At 34.5% G+C, this 19,709-nt stretch overlaps 1 protein-coding gene across 1 annotated transcript; it reads left to right on the top strand.

The window, feature by feature from the left end:
- Nucleotides 1-985: 985 nt before the first annotated feature.
- Nucleotides 986-18,164, top strand: LOC129003552 (sodium-coupled monocarboxylate transporter 1-like). The gene is made up of 13 exons (XM_054431849.1): nucleotides 986-1,180; nucleotides 2,463-2,622; nucleotides 3,404-3,469; nucleotides 3,907-3,958; nucleotides 4,383-4,450; nucleotides 5,111-5,265; nucleotides 6,428-6,568; nucleotides 7,728-7,836; nucleotides 13,436-13,545; nucleotides 14,875-15,061; nucleotides 16,274-16,360; nucleotides 16,815-16,969; nucleotides 17,831-18,164. Exons 1-13 carry the CDS (start codon nucleotides 1,017-1,019, stop codon nucleotides 18,162-18,164), a joined length of 1,788 nt encoding a protein of 595 aa, XP_054287824.1. The 5' UTR covers nucleotides 986-1,016.
- Nucleotides 18,165-19,709: the final 1,545 nt, after the last annotated feature.

Consider the following 19,709-nt stretch of genomic DNA (forward strand, 5'->3'; position numbering starts at 1 on the left):
TTGTGTTAAAATGTTGCGAACTATTAAAGCTCAATCTTTTATAGTTTAAAATGTTTGTATGGTGTGTTTGCACATAAGTCTAATCCAAATCTAAAACACATGATTAGGTTCTTCCTGTAAAAATGAACGCATAGTCTAAGAACATCATGTGGTGTGAAAAGCTTTTAGTTTAGTTTAGATATAATTGGCCGGATCAGGGTTGTTTATTTTCGCACAGCTGACTTTATTAAATACCATTATTGCAGTGGGATATTTTTAGAAATTTATCGGTATGTTTTTTTGTAAACAAGTTTTCATTAAAAACATGACACGAATCTCCTCAGAAAATCCCGATTCAAAATCGGATTATATAAACTAGTAGATAATTTAATGAATAAAAGAAACAATGAAATCAAGGAACAAAGAAATAAATTCAATTATTCAGCAAACCAACAGACTAGTGAATTTCTATGCATCTGATTGGATTTTTACTAAAATATTTCCTTAATCATGTCAGATTTATTCCCTGTAAAAAAACATTGGGTTTCACAGGTTTGCTTCCACGGCGAAGGGAAAAGTTTTGCAATAGAAAATGTGTAAAGCAAAAAATAATAATAAATTTGCAAATTTGGTAATAATATATGAATAAACCAGGTAAACTACAACAGTTTACTTTTCTCCAATAAGGAAAACATAGGCAGTTTCAATTGACAATTTAGGCATAGACATATTTTATTCATGAATTAGGTACAAATGATACAATGTCCATTTCAATCGTCAAATACATTAGCGTAAAATGGTTCAATAAACACAATTATTCGTTTTATCAAGATATATACGATGGTTGTAAATAAGCTCGTTAAATAGTGTAATAGTGTAACTTCGCCCCTGGACATGTAAATTGAAAAGAAAATCTTTCCCTGGTCTAGGTCTCACTATTCCACCTACAACACCTATTACCCTAAAAATTCCCTAAAACCCCGTTTTGACTTCTTCAGATGGACCGACAAGAGACCGACCTAGGATCAGCTGTTCTCATGTTTAACTGGATAGAGTACTTGGTGTTTGGGACGATGTTGTTGCTATCACTGCTGATCGGGGTCTACTTTGGGTGGATCAAAAAGCAGGACACGGTGGCAGAGTATTTGTTGGGTGGGAAAAAGATGGGCGTCTTCCCCGTTACAATATCCCTAGTAGCCAGGTGCGTACCATTGACCCTGTAAGATGATAAACTACCCTTTGTTGAGGTAACTAGAAAATAAGAAATAGGTATATTCAAAGTAAAGATTCGATTGGTTAAACTACAGAGCAAATGATAAATGAAAGTATCAATACAAAGAGTAAATGTTGAGACAAAAAATAAAAGAAGTTAAAACAAACGTAACAAGTATTTTGATTGTACTTTCAATACGATTAGGGCTGTAAAACAATAAAAGCATTTATCCTGTCTGTTATGATATTAAGTAGTAACTTAATATACCCATCAACGATTAAATATTTTGACTGGGTAGAGGAAAAGTTTAATTATGACTTAGTTTTCTACTTTTCCCATAGGATACGTAAACAATGACTAATGGAATGAAGTTTAAAATAGATTTTGATTGTATTTAAATTGCTATGTTTTCCTCATGAAGGTATATTGGATTTGGGGATTTAGGTAGTCAGTCATACTGTAGGCTCTGCTTGTATATTTAGCCACAGATATTTGGATGATTGAAGTTAAATGTTATTAACGAACACATAATTTGCTAAAGTGTGATTGGGATGATGATATGCATATGCAGGTTTTTACTCTATATTATATACGAATATCGAAGGTAACATCAATTTGTGAAAGTGTAACATATATGGTAAACATTAAATCAGATTACCAGTTATTACTTTGTAATCGTTGTTGAATCACTTAAAATAATACAAAGACCATCGACAAATTTGTACTACAAAAGAAAAAAACATGATTTGTTACATTATATTGTAAAACGTTAATCCTTTTTCGAAATGGTTGAGATTCCAATCAGAGCATTTGGGGTTGAACATAATTGAATAGTATTTTCCGTAAATAATGCAGATACATGAAATTAATTAGCACAATAACAAATAGAGCTGTTAAAGCTTTTGCATACTATAATTTTACTGTATACACTTATTATTTTTTTACGTAACGAGATACTTGTTAACGACAAACGAATCTCATCTGTTGGTATCCCTGTATTCTTTACTTCATTACCGATCAGCTGATATGCATTGTTGCATAGCTATACAACAAGGTGTTATTAGGAATTTATTATCAATAAGACTCAATACTATATAATGATGCTCGATACATATCAGCTGATCGGCAAGTAAAGAAAACAGGTATGCCAACATTTCATCTTATTTTGTAATTTTATATGGGATGCGTTAAAAATCCTCTTGTAAATAAATATTTAAATATAAAATATTATGCATATATAAATACAATATTTGCATTTTGTGTTTTACAGCCACATATCAGGTATAACATTGCTTGGCGTGCCATCGGAAGTATACGCCTACGGGACTCAATACGTAGCCATATTCATCACCATTGTATGCGTTTATTTGATAATCTACTATTTGTACCTACCAGTATTCTTCCATCTACAGTTGAACTCAGCCTATGAGGTATGAAGATTAGGCTAACCTTTCTAATAAATTGTTGTATTTTAGCATTGGCTATACACCGAGTAGACTTCCCATCCAATGTAAAAATTTGAAGCCAATGGAATGGATGACATTTAGGACCTTATCACCAGAGGGTACTAGTGTATTGGGTTGAACATTAATCAAAATCCATGCTAACAGCTGATTGATTTATCACCTGACACAGAATATTGTCATTATTTGGTAGACTATCATAACAGATTGCACTACGTTATTTGGCTTCAAGTTTTGTCATTGTATTTATAGTCAATTTAGACAAACATCTTGGTTTAATAAACCAATAATAATCATTAGAAACTCTCAATACTAAAAATATAATCAATGTTATAGTCATAAAAAAATTACTGAATTCTCTATATAGGGTGTAGACCATTACCTCAAAGGTCTCAAAAGTGGAACCTAGACTTGGGACAGTTTTTTTTCGTTTTGACGTCCCAAGAAAACAAAGGCACAATCCGTTCAAATATTAAATTATTATCCTTATACAGCTTATCCACCACAACGTCTTACTATACGACCTATAGCTGAATCCTTCATGAGGAGAACTAAAATAGGGCATACTGTATCTCTAGAGCAAAGAATCAGTATTGCAGAACTTTGTTTACAAATAGCTATACGAAAACCAATTAATACTACACAACTATTCTTTACTCGCATGTATCTAGAAATCAGGTTGATTTGCACACATAAATGAACGTTTTGACTGAAATACTTGACAAACTAATGGTTATCTTGTTTGCAGTATTTGGAGCTCAGATTCAGCAAAGGCACGAGGACTCTAGGATCGTTAATATTTTCCATCTCTCTCGTAAGTTATAACTCTGCTTTGATTTATCTGTTGCAATATACACTTTAACGACCTGATATTTCAACCTTATTAAATTCTGCTTTTTGAGTTACATTTGTATAATTTGTAATTTTATCCTTAAGTGAAATTTAATGAGGAGTTAGTGGTTTGCCATTTTTTTGTTAAACTTAACACGAAAGAGTATATAATTGGATTTTAATTCGGTTTAATTCACCTCTTAAAGAAATTATTGTTTTAAACTCCAAATAATAATGTACTTGTGTATGACTTAATATTTTTAAAAATGTACAAATTTTTTTTTTTTTACATGATAATGAGATTAAATTTAACTCGGCTTAAAAATTAGTTAACGAATAACTGAAATATTTTATTTTATTTAAATAACATAATGTTTACCTATAATTACTATGTTTATCAGTGAAACAATTTAATTTCAGATAATTTTCATTCCTATAGTGATCTACGTTCCTGCATTGGCTTTTAATCAAGGTAAATGTTACCCTTAATGTAACTTTTTTTAAACATAAGGCATTTGAAATCCATACAGCTTAGACAAGAATCAATTAATGGTTTGTAAAATTAAGTTTGCTCATATATTATATTGATTTCTGTTATCTTTTTATATTTGATTCATCAAATATTCACAGTATCTTTCTTTACGCATTTTCTGCTCTTCAGCGTACATTCTGCTCTGCATGAACTTACCAGAATTTAGACTGGTAAGTTAACTTTTGTAAGGTATGTTGTGAAGTACGAAGCATGTTGAGATTTTAAGCTCAAAAGAAGCTTGGTATCTTAACTCTTATGTAAATGTGTTTGCCAAATATTATCATACTTGCTTTACTAGTAGCTTTTTTTGTAAATAATGCGTAATAAAAGAAATTCTTTAAACTTTAACCTTTTCTTTTTACAGTGACTGGAGTTTCTGTTCATCTAATAAGTTTGATCACCAGCCTCATTTGCATCTTTTACACTTTGTTTGTAAGTATGTTACTTTAACCCCCTAACACAAGTAAAATATGTGTCTAGATATGAAATATACCCATACAATGAATGTTATATGTAATGGTTAGTTACTAAACCGAAATAAAGCATTTATGTATTTGGTTCTAATAACACAGCCAAGAAAATGTTCAATAGAGTAAGCAAAATAATTTCTAGTATATCCTTGTATATGGACAGCTAGCTGGTCTAGTGGTTAGAGCGTGGGACTCCGGTTCCTGGGGTCCCAGGTTCAAATCCCGCCAAATCACCAATGGACTTTATCTAAGTGATAATGAAAAACAATTCCGGGCTCGTGCCTAGCGTCCTAGAAAAAAAGTATAATGTGATACATTAACTAACACCTAAAATTTAAGAGTACTGAACTTGAAAGTCTATAATAGTATAAACAAACAATAATTCTCTATGAGCAAAAAAAATTGCGTGATAAAGATGGAAAAGGTACATTGGAAAAACCTTGTTTGAAAAATAAAATGGTAAGAATCAAGTTTTAGGAAACATTACAAGGTACAATGCAGCCACTGTTCAAAGCAAGCTTTATGTTAAAAGTTAATTTATAAGTAGAGGGAGATATTGGATATTGTGAAGTTTTATTAAGCAACGAAATACGACTATAACGGTAAATGACGCTATTCGCAGGGAGGCCTGAAGGCAGTAGTGTGGACTGATACCCTTCAAGGGATGTTTACCCTTACTGCCATGTCTCTGATCCTCATACTTGGCTACTTGAAAATCGGAAGTTTTCACGAAATTTGGAGGATCAACCAGGAAGGATCTCGACTGGAACTGTTCAAGTAAGTTTGAAAAGATTCTTAATAATTGGGAAAGGTGGAGTTAATTAGTTGAAAATAGAGACATGGAAGGCCATTCAATGATTTAGTAAACTAAATCTTTTATTGATAATTCTATGTCTGTAAAATGTGTTATAACAAACTATAGGACTAAATGTTTTCTTATTAATGATTTCCTAATTTTCATATTTTATGAGACAAATTACTGCACCTCGATTATTCTTGGTACTTATAAGTATTTTTTGAAAGTGTTAATATTTAGTTAAATTACATTTAAACAAAATGTAATGCCTAGTGAATGCAAACTCCAATGATGAAATGACCATATATTAAATTGTCATGAGTCTGGTCAGTTGATTTTTACACTGAGTCTAATTGATCAACCACAAAACAAAATTCCGCAGTGCTGGCTGTGTATAATCTGCTTCAGGCATTAATAATTTATTGACCAGATGATTGTTTGGATAAGATTTTGTTTTGTTTTGATCTCGTTTTTTTAAGTAAACAGTATCAGCAAACCAACATATACTGTATCCCATCTCCGAGTATTTTTTTCGAAACCTCTTAAATGGGTAAGTGGTTGGAGTAACTATGGTCACTATTCAATAACTTGTGAACCGTAATTTTTACAGCATTTATGGCTATACAATTTTGTTTAAAGTTAAAAATACATGTACTAAATGTACTAAATTGTCATGACAATCTTTTGAGCCGTTTTTGTGAAAATATAATTTCTGTTATCTTACGGTTTTTTCCATGGGGAAATTACAATTAAAAATCTAATTTTCCACAAGAATAAACGAACTTATAGATATACTATATTTTAGTACCCGCATACCAAATTTCGTATAAACTACAGGTGAAGTCTGTCCATTTGTACACCCCCGCACACACACACTCACACATACATCACTTGGAAAACAACTTTTTAGGGTTCTGGGGGGCAAAAAAACGGACATTTTCACCCAAAACTCATAATCGAAAATATTGTAAAAAATTAACCATTAAAACTATAAAAAATAAACATACTATAGGGCAAAAAATTAAAAAGCTTGTCGTAAAAAGATACTGCGTTGTATCTCGAACTATAGTGCATATAAAAAGGTTCAGTTACATTATTACCATCTGAATACTTTACAATGTTTTAATTCTTACATTTTCTTAGCTTGAATCCGAGCCCATTAGAGCGCAACACTATATGGACGGTGTCTATTGGATCAACATTTGCTTGGTTGTCAAGCATCGGGATCCATCCAGGAGCTTTGCAGAGGTTTATTGCTGTTGCAACCCTCAAAGAGGCAAAGAGGTAAGGTTTCGTAGCGAATGGACTTTGTGGTTGATGAAATGTGGTTTGATTAAAAGGTTGTATGCGCATACATGGTTTATAGTTTAGCCTTTAGTGTGAAAAGAACTCGGCATAAATAAAGTTTTTGTCAGATGTTATAACGCTGTTTTAGGTATTGAATACAACGAATGGGTATGTTTAATCTATGGTAGTATTAAGTATAAGGGATGCAAAATACTATTAATTGGAATTTTATTGGTCTTCTTTTGTTTCTTTAAAGCAGTGTGAGTTGTGACACAAAAAGACAAAGATGTTCCCTTTGCTTTTCATATTTTAAAACTTTGTCCAAGATAATAAAGACTCAAATGGTTTTATGGTTTTATTGGGAGTGTGTTTGATAATCTTAATACCAAATTATATAAATCGACATTTAGTTAGGCATAGCCTTTTTAAAGTAGGGATATCATTGTAATTTCAAAAGTTGTGTACTCGTTTGGAGAATGTTGGTGTCAAATACATCATTACTACAATAATTTCAGTTGCCAATTGGTTTTGAGTTGGTATAATGACCTAGTTGTAGAGTAATATTAACTTTGAGTTCTGAAACCGTGAAAGCAGCAAGTAATTTAAACATGTGCTTAACCCCTGTCATAAAATGTGCTCAAATTTGCTGCAGTGTCATATTCTAGGTTAATTATGCATTTTGTAAAAAAAATATAGCACACATTTTTTTATTACAACATTATTTTTTTTTAAGTTTATTGTTCTCTTATTTTTGAAAATAAGCCAAAACCCAAAAATTCAAAAATTCTGCTTACTGGTGAACAATATCTAAACAAAACCACTAAATGAACAATAGTTTCATATAAAGTTATTATCATCTTCAACTTTATATAGATGGAATGTCTACTTAATTATCCGGCAGTCAATGGTCTAACTTATGCCATGACTTCAAGGGCTGCTAAAAGCTATTATTACAGTAAATTTAGAGTTTCTACAAAGTAATCGCTTGGGTCCGCTGTAATAAAAATGCGAGAAAAATTGAGATAAGAGCGTTACAAAGAACCAAGTAAAAGCGAAGTTTGATACCTGAGTCCTAAGTGAAAGCTGAGCATCTTTACGAAATCAAAGATTTTCACAAACACAAGGAAAATTAATTTTAGGAATGTTGTCTTTGCAGAGTCATAGCTTGGGGCTGTGTGGGATTTGCTGTGGTACAAGCCCTTACCATCCCAATGGGACTTCTACTGTACGCGTACTACCACGACTGTGATCCACTAGCTACAAAGGTATAAGGGTTCTAATCTTGTCCTTGATAAAATACCTATAATGATAAGAGATTTTATATTTTTGAAATACACTTTAAACCATTAAAGTGTCATAGTGTTTATGTGATCAAACCCTTAAAAAAATTAAGGCCATAAAGTGACCAAATTAGATAAAATCAAACCGTCAAAAGGTCAAAAGAGTTAAAACTTGCAAAGGTGTCAAGCCCTTAAACAGATCAAATCCTTGAAAACTATGAAAATTGAAAGTGACCAATCTTTGAAAAATATCGATCCATTATGTAGAGGACGCTCGTTGATATTATAGATTCATGGCAAGAAAAACTATACATAATGGTACGAGGAATTTTGTTAACTTTATATCTATTTGAAAATGTTAATAAAAAATATTTCTACAACTTAATAGAGTTAGTAGCATAATGCTAAATGATATATAAACTATAACGGAAAGTAAATAAAAGAAACGTCTTATAACACTTAAAACATATATTTACATATAGTAAATTCCACGCAATTAGTCCGTATAATCTCAAAAATTGTAGGTGGATGTCGTAGGCAATCTGGTCCAGTTCTTCTTTTTCACAGTAAAGTTGTTTGATCATATTTTTGATGAATAATACCTCTCCTTGTTCCTTTGTTCTTTTAGCGGCAGTGGTGTTACAGTTGACCTTGATTTTAGCGTATTGTGGTGTAATTCTCTTCTTGATACATTCTTTGTTGAAGTAAATATCTGCAATCTTCATGGAAATCTTGATTCTTGTATCCCTATATTTTGCTGCTAACTTTGCTTGACTAGCTTCACTAAATAACTTCTTGATCAGCATTGTACGTGTTATTAAATTTACGGAAAGTAAATAAAAGAAACGTCTTATAACACTTAAAACATATATTTACGCTTATACTGTTACTCACAAGACGGTAAATATACAAAAACGATGGTAAGTGGTGATCGATTTCGATTGGACACTCCAATCATCATCAGACCCAATAGGCGAATGACAAGAATCTTGAATGGCGTCCCTACTTATACCCTATTGGCTACCGGAAGCACCGGCCAATACATTTTTATAAGTACAACTGGAATCAAAATGTATTTGTTCATTAATCAACTTATTCCTATCTTTACATTTTTCCTTATAAATATACAATTCTTCCCAAGCATTCATTACATATCCTTTCTTACAATTCTTTAAAATATCTAGACTATCCTCCATTTTTCCTAGTGAGTGCCCATTTTGTAACAGGTGTTGTGCGACATTTGATCTTTCCGGTTTGTTGTTCCTCCACGCAGATATGTGGTTTTTGAAGCGGTTTACGAAGTTCACAGTCTGTCCAATGTAGAAGCTATCACAATCGTTACAATTGATTTTATAGATGCCCGAAGTGTCAAATTTGTTACAATCTTCTATTTTTGGATGCAGTATTTTACTCATGGTGTTCTGAGTCCTGTAGGCTATTGAAACTCCGTATTTCTTGAATCTGTTAGCAGTCCTTTGTGTTGTAGTCCCCGTGTAGCTAAATGTGATATATCTGGTGCTTTCCTCTTTTATCTCTTCTAATGTTGTTCTGCTGTTTAGTGTATTCTGTCTATCGATTTTTCTCCTCGTCTTCCTTGCGATGTCCTCTATCGTCTTGGTTCGAAATCCATTCACTTGGGCGATCTTCTTAATGGTGTCCAGTTCTTTTTTCCTATTGGCTTGGCTAAGTGGGATCTTATAGGCTCGGTACAGCATAGATCTAAAGGCTGCGGTCTTGTGGATTGTCGGATGGATAGACTTGTTGTTGATTGTAGTGTCCGTTTGCGTAGGTTTCCTGTAGATGTCAAACTCTATCTTGCTGTCTTTTCTCTCTAATGTGAGGTCCAGGAAGTTGATCTTTTTGTTTTCTTCAAACTCGTTGGTAAAGGTGAGGTTTGGGTGGTGGCTGTTTAGTGTCTGCATCATCGTTTCATGCTCCTGCTCCTGGGCTTGTCTGAAGATAACAAGAATGTCGTCTACATATCTAACATACAGTTTTACATCATGATTCTTTCTTAAATTCATTAACATTTCTTTTTCCTGGTGCTGTAAAAATATTTCTGACAAAATTGCCGAAAGTGGACTTCCCATAGCTAAACCATCTGTTTGTTCGTAAAATCTATTGTTAAATCTAAAATAATTTTGCTTCAAAACAGTCACAAGCAATTTTACAATCTGATTGACATATTCATCGTCTAAACTATTCTGCAAAAGCCTACATTTAACAAGATCTACAGTTTCTGATACAGGTATGTTTGTGTACAGATTTGCGATATCAAATGAGACTAGCCTACTATTCGAATCTATATCTATGTTCTTTACACGTTCAACAAATTCATAACTATTCTTTACATTGTATACATATTCTAATTCTAAATCATTGCTGAGCTTACTTGCTAACAATTTTGAAACATTGTAGGTAGGAGCACATTTAAAGTTAACTAATGGTCTGATGGGTACATTCTTCTTGTGTTATTTTGGGATCCCTTTCATCACGGGCGCTTTAGAATTTAGGATGTTCATCTTCTGTCGATATTCTTCGGGAATCACTCTGGTGCATCTCTTCACGACGTCGGACAGCTCTCTTTGGTACCTCTGCGTTGGATCCTTTTTCAGCTCTTTGAAGTTATTTTCTTTGATGAAATCTTCCGTCTTCTTTATATATTCTTCTTTTCCGAGCACTACGATGGCGTTGCTTTTGTCTGCTTTCACAACAATTGAGCTATTCTCTTCCAGCTTCTTCTTTATATTGTTGCATGTCTTCAGTTCTTCATTTCTGCTGGGGTCTATGGGTCCTAGGCTGGTGAAATCGTTGGCTGTCACTTCCTTCCGAACGGCATAATGGTCTACGTCTCTGAGTGATTTTACATTTGCTTCGACTTCAGTAGCTAGTAGTTCATTTTCGTCCTTCTTCTTCATTGGGAAATTGTACTTCATTCCGTAGTTCAGTATTTTCGTTTCTTCTTCACTGAATTGAATGTCTGTAAGGTTGATGACTCTCTTCTGGAATTTGTGTTCTGTATTGGTCCTATCCAAGTCTTCATTAGGTGTATTCTTCTCTACGAGTTTGTCTAATTTGTCGTTTATCCGTAAATATTTCCGGTCCATGGCGTCTTCAACCTCTTCACTGACGACTTCGTGTAGTAAATTCCACGCAATTAGTCCGTATAATCTCAAAAATTGTAGGTGGATGTCGTAGGCAATCTGGTTCAGTTCTTCTTTTTCACAGTAAAGTTGTTTGATCATATTTTTGATGAATAATACCTCTCCTTGTACCTTTGTTCTTTTAGCGGCAGTGGTGTTACAGTTGACCTTGATTTTAGCGTATTGTGGTGTAATTCTCTTCTTGATACATTCTTTGTTGAAGTAAATATCTGCAATCTTCATGGAAATCTTGATTCTTGTATCCCTATATTTTGCTGCTAACTTTGCTTGACTAGCTTCACTAAATAACTTCTTGATCAGCATTGTACGTGTTATTAAATTTACGGAAAGTAAATAAAAGAAACGTCTTATAACACTTAAAACATATATTTACGCTTATACTGTTACTCACAAGACGGTAAATATACAAAAACGATGGTAAGTGGTGATCGATTTCGATTGGACACTCCAATCATCATCAGACCCAATAGGCGAATGACAAGAATCTTGAATGGCGTCCCTACTTATACCCTATTGGCTACCGGAAGCACCGGCCAATACATTTTTATAAGTACAACTGGAATCAAAATGTATTTGTTCATTAATCAACTTATTCCTATCTTTACATTTTTCCTTATAAATATACAATTCTTCCCAAGCATTCATTACATATCCTTTCTTACAATTCTTTAAAATATCTAGACTATCCTCCATTTTTCCTAGTGAGTGCCCATTTTGTAACAGGTGTTGTGCGACATTTGATCTTTCCGGTTTGTTGTTCCTCCACGCAGATATGTGGTTTTTGAAGCGGTTTACGAAGTTCACAGTCTGTCCAATGTAGAAGCTATCACAATCGTTACAATTGATTTTATAGATGCCCGAAGTGTCAAATTTGTTACAATCTTCTATTTTTGGATGCAGTATTTTACTCATGGTGTTCTGAGTCCTGTAGGCTATTGAAACTCCGTATTTCTTGAATCTGTTAGCAGTCCTTTGTGTTGTAGTCCCCGTGTAGCTAAATGTGATATATCTGGTGCTTTCCTCTTTTATCTCTTCTAATGTTGTTCTGCTGTTTAGTGTATTCTGTCTATCGATTTTTCTCCTCGTCTTCCTTGCGATGTCCTCTATCGTCTTGGTTCGAAATCCATTCACTTGGGCGATCTTCTTAATGGTGTCCAGTTCTTTTTTCCTATTGGCTTGGCTAAGTGGGATCTTATAGGCTCGGTACAGCATAGATCTAAAGGCTGCGGTCTTGTGGATTGTCGGATGGATAGACTTGTTGTTGATTGTAGTGTCCGTTTGCGTAGGTTTCCTGTAGATGTCAAACTCTATCTTGCTGTCTTTTCTCTCTAATGTGAGGTCCAGGAAGTTGATCTTTTTGTTTTCTTCAAACTCGTTGGTAAAGGTGAGGTTTGGGTGGTGGCTGTTTAGTGTCTGCATCATCGTTTCATGCTCCTGCTCCTGGGCTTGTCTGAAGATAACAAGAATGTCGTCTACATATCTAACATACAGTTTTACATCATGATTCTTTCTTAAATTCATTAACATTTCTTTTTCCTGGTGCTGTAAAAATATTTCTGACAAAATTGCCGAAAGTGGACTTCCCATAGCTAAACCATCTGTTTGTTCGTAAAATCTATTGTTAAATCTAAAATAATTTTGCTTCAAAACAGTCACAAGCAATTTTACAATCTGATTGACATATTCATCGTCTAAACTATTCTGCAAAAGCCTACATTTAACAAGATCTACAGTTTCTGATACAGGTATGTTTGTGTACAGATTTGCGATATCAAATGAGACTAGCCTACTATTCGAATCTATATCTATGTTCTTTACACGTTCAACAAATTCATAACTATTCTTTACATTGTATACATATTCTAATTCTAAATCATTGCTGAGCTTACTTGCTAACAATTTTGAAACATTGTAGGTAGGAGCACATTTAAAGTTAACTAATGGTCTTATGGGTACATTCTTCTTGCAATCGAAATCGATCACCACTTACCATCGTTTTTGTATATTTACCGTCTTGTGAGTAACAGTATAAGCGTAAATATATGTTTTAAGTGTTATAAGACGTTTCTTTTATTTACTTTCCGTAAATTTAATAACACGTACAATGCTGATCAAGAAGTTATAAACTATAAGTAAAATCTGAATTAATAAAATTTAAATTAATGTAAAACGGCCTGTTTATTTGGTAAATGCTCTCATAACTAAAAATGTCCTTCAAATGCAGAATAGCTTACTATTAGTATAATAGTAGTATGAAAATATAATACACCGGTAAAAAGATAAACATTCATATAAAAGGACTATCTTTGAAATAAGTAAACATGTTCGAAGGCAACAAAAAATAATATTTTGATTACTAATTATAATAAATAAAATATATGTATACGCCATGTAAATGATGTGATTCCATGTTTATTTAGATGATACGGAAGACCAGCCAGATCCTGCCGTACTATGTGATGGACGTAGCCAGGGACTTCCCGGGTTTAACAGGACTATTCATATCTGGAGTGCTCAGTGCTGCTCTCAGGTCAGTCTACATTACTTACCTATAGTCAAAATTATGAAACCTGACTCCTTTCCCTTCGTCTACCTAGTACTGACCTACACTGTACGGCTAAAGGGTATATTTAGCGTCAAGCTCAATTTTCATACATATTATCTGATTTGATATTTTTCAAAGAGGTTTGTGGCCTCTTTTAACCTTTCATCTGTCGTTATTCCACATAGGCTACGTACAAATGCGTATAACGTATCCAGCAAAGCAAGGAGTGAGCTGGCACAGTAAGGGTGAAATGTACTGATAGGAAAAAGTATTGACACTTTAAGGCTCGAAGTCCGTGTCGCTACCGACTAAGACAATGACTCACCTAACATACTGATAAACCCAAACATTCTTTACACTCAACCGAAATTGTCTATTAGACATTCATGACGTACAAACTTTTTTGTTCACTGAATTAATTTATCATAACAAGTGTTGTTTTGTCCTCAGCACGATGTCCGCTGGTCTCAACACAGTAGCTGGTACGCTGTATGAGGACTTTGTCCAGTTTGTGTTGAAGGGAGAGAAGTTGTCTGAGGCATCTTAGTCCCTCATACTCAAGGTCATTGTGTTGATGCTTGGCCTGGTCTGTAATCAACCAAACTACAAGTGTTGTTTTTGTCTTCAGCACGATGTCCGCTGGTCTCAACACAGTAGCTGGTACGCTGTACGAGGACTTTGTCCAGTTTGTGCTAAAGGGAGAGAAGTTGTCTGAGGCCTCTCAGTCCCTCATACTCAAGGTCATGTTCTGGTGCTGGGTCTGGTCTGTGATCAACCAAACTACAAGTGTTGTTTTGTCCTCAGCACGATGTCCGCTGGTCTCAACACAGTAGCTGGTACGCTGTACGAGGACTTTGTCCAGTTTGTGTTGAGGGGAGAGAAGTTGTCTGAGGCCTCTCAGTCCCTCATACTCAAGGTCATTGTGTTGGTCTGGTCTGTGATCAGCCAAACTACAAGTGTTGTTTTGTCCTCAGCACGATGTCCGCTGGTCTCAACACAGTAGCTGGTACGCTGTACGAGGACTTTGTCCAGTTTGTGTTGAGGGGAGAGAAGTTGTCTGAGGCCTCTCAGTCCCTCATACTCAAGGTCATTGTGTTGGCCTGGTCTGTGATCAGCCAAACTACAAGTGTTGTTTTGTCCTCAGCACGATGTCCGCTGGTCTCAACACAGTAGCTGGTACGCTGTACGAGGACTTTGTCCAGTTTGTGTTGAGGGGAGAGAAGTTGTCTGAGGCCTCTCAGTCCCTCATACTCAAGGTCATTGTGTTGGCCTGGTCTGTGATCAGCCAAACTACAAGTGTTGTTTTGTCCTCAGCACGATGTCCGCTGGTCTCAACACGGTAGCTGGTACGCTGTACGAGGACTTTGTCCAGTTTGTGTTGAAGGGAGAGAAGTTGTCTGAGGCCTCTCAGTCCCTCATACTCAAGGTCATTGTGCTGGTGCTGGGTCTGCTCTGTGTGGCGCTGGTCTTCATTGTGGAGAAACTCGGAGCTCTCTTTCAGGTACCTGTGATGATGATACATACTGATAAGAATGAAATAGGGTAACATAACATATTTGGAGAAAATGAAACTTTCTGGGAGAAATTATGTCCTGTTTGTAATATAAATTGTTCAATGTTACATTAATAATTCCAATAAAATTACTTAAATAAATTAACATCCCTAAACAACAAAAAATAACGTAAAAGTATCAGCAAACCGACAAATAATTTATTTTGTTAGCTTGTCAACTACTCTCAAAATGGATAAGCGGATGAGAGTGACTGACCTTTTTTTTGAGTAAAATCAAAACACGTAAAATAACTTTTGAATTGTAAATGTAAACGGATTGGGAACAGTTTTTGTTAAAATTCAATAATTTGTAATTTTATGAGAAAAACAGTTTAGTAACGAAAAAACCGTAGAAATACCATAGATTAGTTCCCACAAGCCAAATTTTATAAAAATCAGGCTATTCATACAACCTCAGGATCCAATTGTCGATGCTACCGGTGTAGTCTGCAGCTTTGTACACATTCATAAACTCACATGAATTACTTTGAAAACAGTTTTTTTATTAAAGGGGGCCCAAAACTAAAACTAAATATGATATGGACTGGGGGTGTAAGTAAAAATAGAAGAAAAGTTTATGCTTTAAGTAAACGTAAAACTGTTTAATACTTTACGTAATCCATCAGGAAACGATTTACTCTTACCCATGTTGAAGTAATTAATCTCAATAAATCCCGCCAATTGCCTCTTTCCAATTTCCTGCCAAGCATTTCACCAATATCCAGCCATCAATCACCTTAAGATTCGAAATCCTTAATGATTTCTCATAATTTAATTTTCTTAGCGTTGTGAGCCAATTTATTTCACACGGAGTGAGAGAAAAACTGGATAAGTATTTTTAGAACCTAGCTTTGTATAACTCATAAACTTCTGACGTAATGATTCTTTTAAAAAATCTTCAGAGTACTTGTTAAAAACTTCTTCACTTAAAAAAAAAATGAAAAACCTGAACTTACTAATGCATTTCATATTAGAAACTGCAGATTATGCAGTACTTAGACAATCTAGTATAATTTTAGATTAGTATAGTTATTAAAATCATTTAAAACTAATTTAAGAATAGTTTTTATAATGATCATAATATTTCGATTTAAATCGACTGTTGGTATGTTATTATACAGCTTTGTTAGTTTTAATATGCTATTTTTTTTTTTATTTCAGATGGCGATCAGTTTACAAGGCATTTCAACTGGAGCACTTCTTGGACTGTTCAGTTTAGGCCTTCTTTTCCCACGTGCAAATGCCAAGGTAATCTTTTCAAACTGTTTTATAAGACGAGTAAGTGATTTAGTGAAACTAAATTAACAAAATGTCTTTGATAAACACGCTGCGTATGTCAATTGGATCGTGGAAAATTAAGGGGTTTCGTATCAGTAGCAATCTTTATGGATGCTGTAACTATAAAAAAAAGGAAGTGTGAGCCTTTTGGTTGGAATCATGTCATGTATTGGTGATAGAAAAAAAGCTTGAACGAGTTTCACTCCTCTCTCTTCCTTTTAGGAAAAGATTTACTGAAATCTTTATAGTCTGTATGATGGTACCTGTCTCCTGATCCTTCATCTACCTGAAGCTGGCCCTGACCTTAAACCATTGATCAATTCCCAGTTAGACGGAAGGAGACAGGATAAGGAGACAAGTTCTTTCATACAGAGTATAGAGAGTATGGAATTGATCGTTTGGCATGTATTTTGTTGAGAAACAGGGAGCGGTTGCTGGGGCATTGAGTAGCCTACTAGGAATGGCTGTCATCATCGTTGGAGCTCAATGGTACATAATGGAGAAACAACTACGGTTCCCTGGTAAGGTGACCAGTGTGGATGGATGTCCGGAAGATCTCATCGCTTCTTTAGGATTCAAGTAAGTGTATCAACGTGTTGCGCAGAAAAAATGGTTTGTAGTATGTACAACCTCGATAACAAGACTCTCATGGGGATTATTACATTAGACTTGTTATCAAGTTTGACTTCTTATTGAGGTTTGTAATAACATATGATTATGGGTAAAATAAGTTCAAGGGGATTTGAAAATTACACTTGTTATCAAGGGTGACTTGTTATCGAGGGTCTTCTTATCGAGGTTCGTAGTAAGTTTGTGCTATGAACTTTCTACAGACAATTTCAAATATCGTATTCAATGCTCTTATTATGTCCAGAGTGAAAGGGACTTTCGGTAAAAAAATAGAAAAAAATCTAAACATAATGGCCATTCTTGAACTATTAATACAATAGACATTCCATCCCCATGTTAAATTTGTCCCAATCTTTTAAATGAAAATTGTCATAGTTAATGTGGGCCACTAATAGATTGTGCTGATGTATGAGTTCTGTCAAATATGTGCACTTTTTACCAAGTCAAAACGATGGAACGACTAATTGTGACCTATCAACTATGTTAGCAACCAAAAATTGTGTAGAATAATATAGAATTTTTGACTCTAGCACTTTCCGAAACAATAATATTTTTTATAAAAAAAATGGACGACAACTAGTCCATATTGGTGGGATATCTTCTTCAATATATAACAAGTCAATGCTAAAACTCAACCTAATCTAGAATACCTAAGTTTGCATATACAGGTTTATACATTCTACGGTGCTATGGTAGCCAGGACTTTAATTTTGACTCACAAACCAATGTCAGGGTAAAATAAGATTTTGAATATATTTACCAACCACACTTTTCATACTTCACAATACTCAAATAAAGTTTCTTTTTCAGTGCTTCAGCCAATGCACAGACATGGACCGGATTGGGAACTCCGGTAGAGGCAGATGATTCAGTACCTATCATCTTCAAGATCTCCTACATGTACTATTGCATGGTCGGGACGCTGATAGTGATCGTAGTTGGTCTCTTGGTCTCTTATCTGACTACTCCCCAGGATCTCTTATCTCTGGACCCGAATCTCTTCTCACCCCCTGTACGAAGATTCCTCCCCCAGAGACGGAGAGAGACTGTCAAACCAGCCAAAGAGGAGTATACTCTTGTCAACACAGATCCAGCGGGGAAAGATGGCCAATATGTACACGAAAGTCAAAATATCGGAGCATAAAATAAATTATACTTTATAGATTGTTGTTACATTATTTGTAATATCCCTACTCAGTAGGCCTAGGGGGAGCGAGCTGGTCTAGTGGTTAGTGCGCAGGACTCCGGTTCCTGGGGTCCCGGGTTCAAATCCCACCAAATCACAAATTGATTTTATCTAAGTGATAATGCCGTAACCCCTAGGTCTACCCTGAAGTAATGTGAAAAAATTCCGGACTCATGCCTAGCGTCATAGGAAAAAAGAAACTCAATAGGCCTAAGTGGAGTATAAATTAGTAGTTACTGTGAAGGAGGAGAAACATAACTGTATTACTATTAGAGTATCAGAGCATGCATTAAGGAAGCATTAATTGTTATAACATAACAAATGATTTGAAAGTGAGTTTAAATTAAGAATTCGGGTATGAAACATAAGAATTCAGATATGCCATTAAACATTTTCGCCAATGATTTTAACTAACAATTTTCAGCTTCAACACAAAACCATCAGGCAAAAATTAAATTAAGAAATCCCTTACTGATTGTTTTGTATGAATATTACTTATACTATTGACTTTTGGATACTCTTTTCCAGGTTTTATGCCAATTACATTTTATAGCGGAAGTATTTAGGATAATCCACAAATTAATGCGTTTAGGGAAAGTTTTCCAAACCCATATTTTTGTGGCAATAACGAGAATCGAACCCGTCTGAGACGCCACCCACTAGCCTAGCAACACACATTGCATACAAATAAGCATGAGATCAATGGACCAGCTCTAGTCAATTGTCTTATTCAAATAGAAACTAATTGAATTATTCACCCAAAAAGTGTGATATTGTCTAAGTATAAATTATATTTTCTCTATAAGCTTTTGTTACCATAAAAGTTGATGTGGCATAACAGATTATGCTTATAAAAAGGTTCATGTTGTATGTTGTTTTTTCTTATAAAAAGGCAAGTTGGAGCATTCTACTGAAATTAATTATTGACAACAGCGTGCTATGTCATAGACTTAATACAACTTCGTTAATTGGTATTATGAAAATAGCAAAAGCTTTAACATTGGAATGGAATTTTTATTTCTACATTTTATTTTTTTGTACTATGCTACGGCACTTCTCCATGTCGCCCAATGTTCTATGACTACAAATAATGGCAGATGTAGTGTAGGCTTTCCAACGAGCCTAACCCCACCACCCTTAGACGACCTGTCGCTGTACTGTGTGCTGAAAAAACCGATTACTTCGCCACACCCTGTATTTACAGTATAAAACCTAAAACCCTATAGTGGCTCATATGTGAGCAAATGGCGATCTCTTATGACAGAGAAATAAATCCGTTTATGAAATTAATTTAAAGTTTCAATCTTAATTGTGTGTTAAAAATAAATGTTTCTTCAAGTGAAATTTTAACTGTTATGCAATAAACGATTTTATAAAATTAAATGAACGTCATGAATCGTCAATTACAGTTTACAGCTCCTATTGCTCCATACTCAATTTACCTGGCTGCCTTTGAAGGCGGAGTACTTGTTAGATAGTAAATGGTTCCCAAATGACGCTGGA

The sequence above is a fragment of the Macrosteles quadrilineatus genome, unplaced genomic scaffold, assembly GCF_028750875.1.
Source record: "Macrosteles quadrilineatus isolate MER2022 unplaced genomic scaffold, UCM_ALF_1.0 Scaffold_9__3_contigs__length_116548681, whole genome shotgun sequence".
Lineage (NCBI taxonomy): Eukaryota > Metazoa > Arthropoda > Insecta > Hemiptera > Cicadellidae > Macrosteles > Macrosteles quadrilineatus.

What these genes read in the sequence shown, in the direction of transcription:
- LOC129003552 (XM_054431849.1), top strand. Translation starts at nt 1,017, where the DNA reads ATGTTTAACTGGATAGAGTACTTGGTGTTTGGGACGATGTTGTTGCTA. An exon ending in AGTTGAACTCAGCCTATGAG is followed by an intron (nt 2,623 to 3,403) that starts GTATGAAGATTA and finishes TCTTGTTTGCAG; the next exon opens with TATTTGGAGCTCAGATTCAG. An exon ending in GTGCTCAGTGCTGCTCTCAG is followed by an intron (nt 13,546 to 14,874) that starts GTCAGTCTACAT and finishes TTTTGTCCTCAG; the next exon opens with CACGATGTCCGCTGGTCTCA.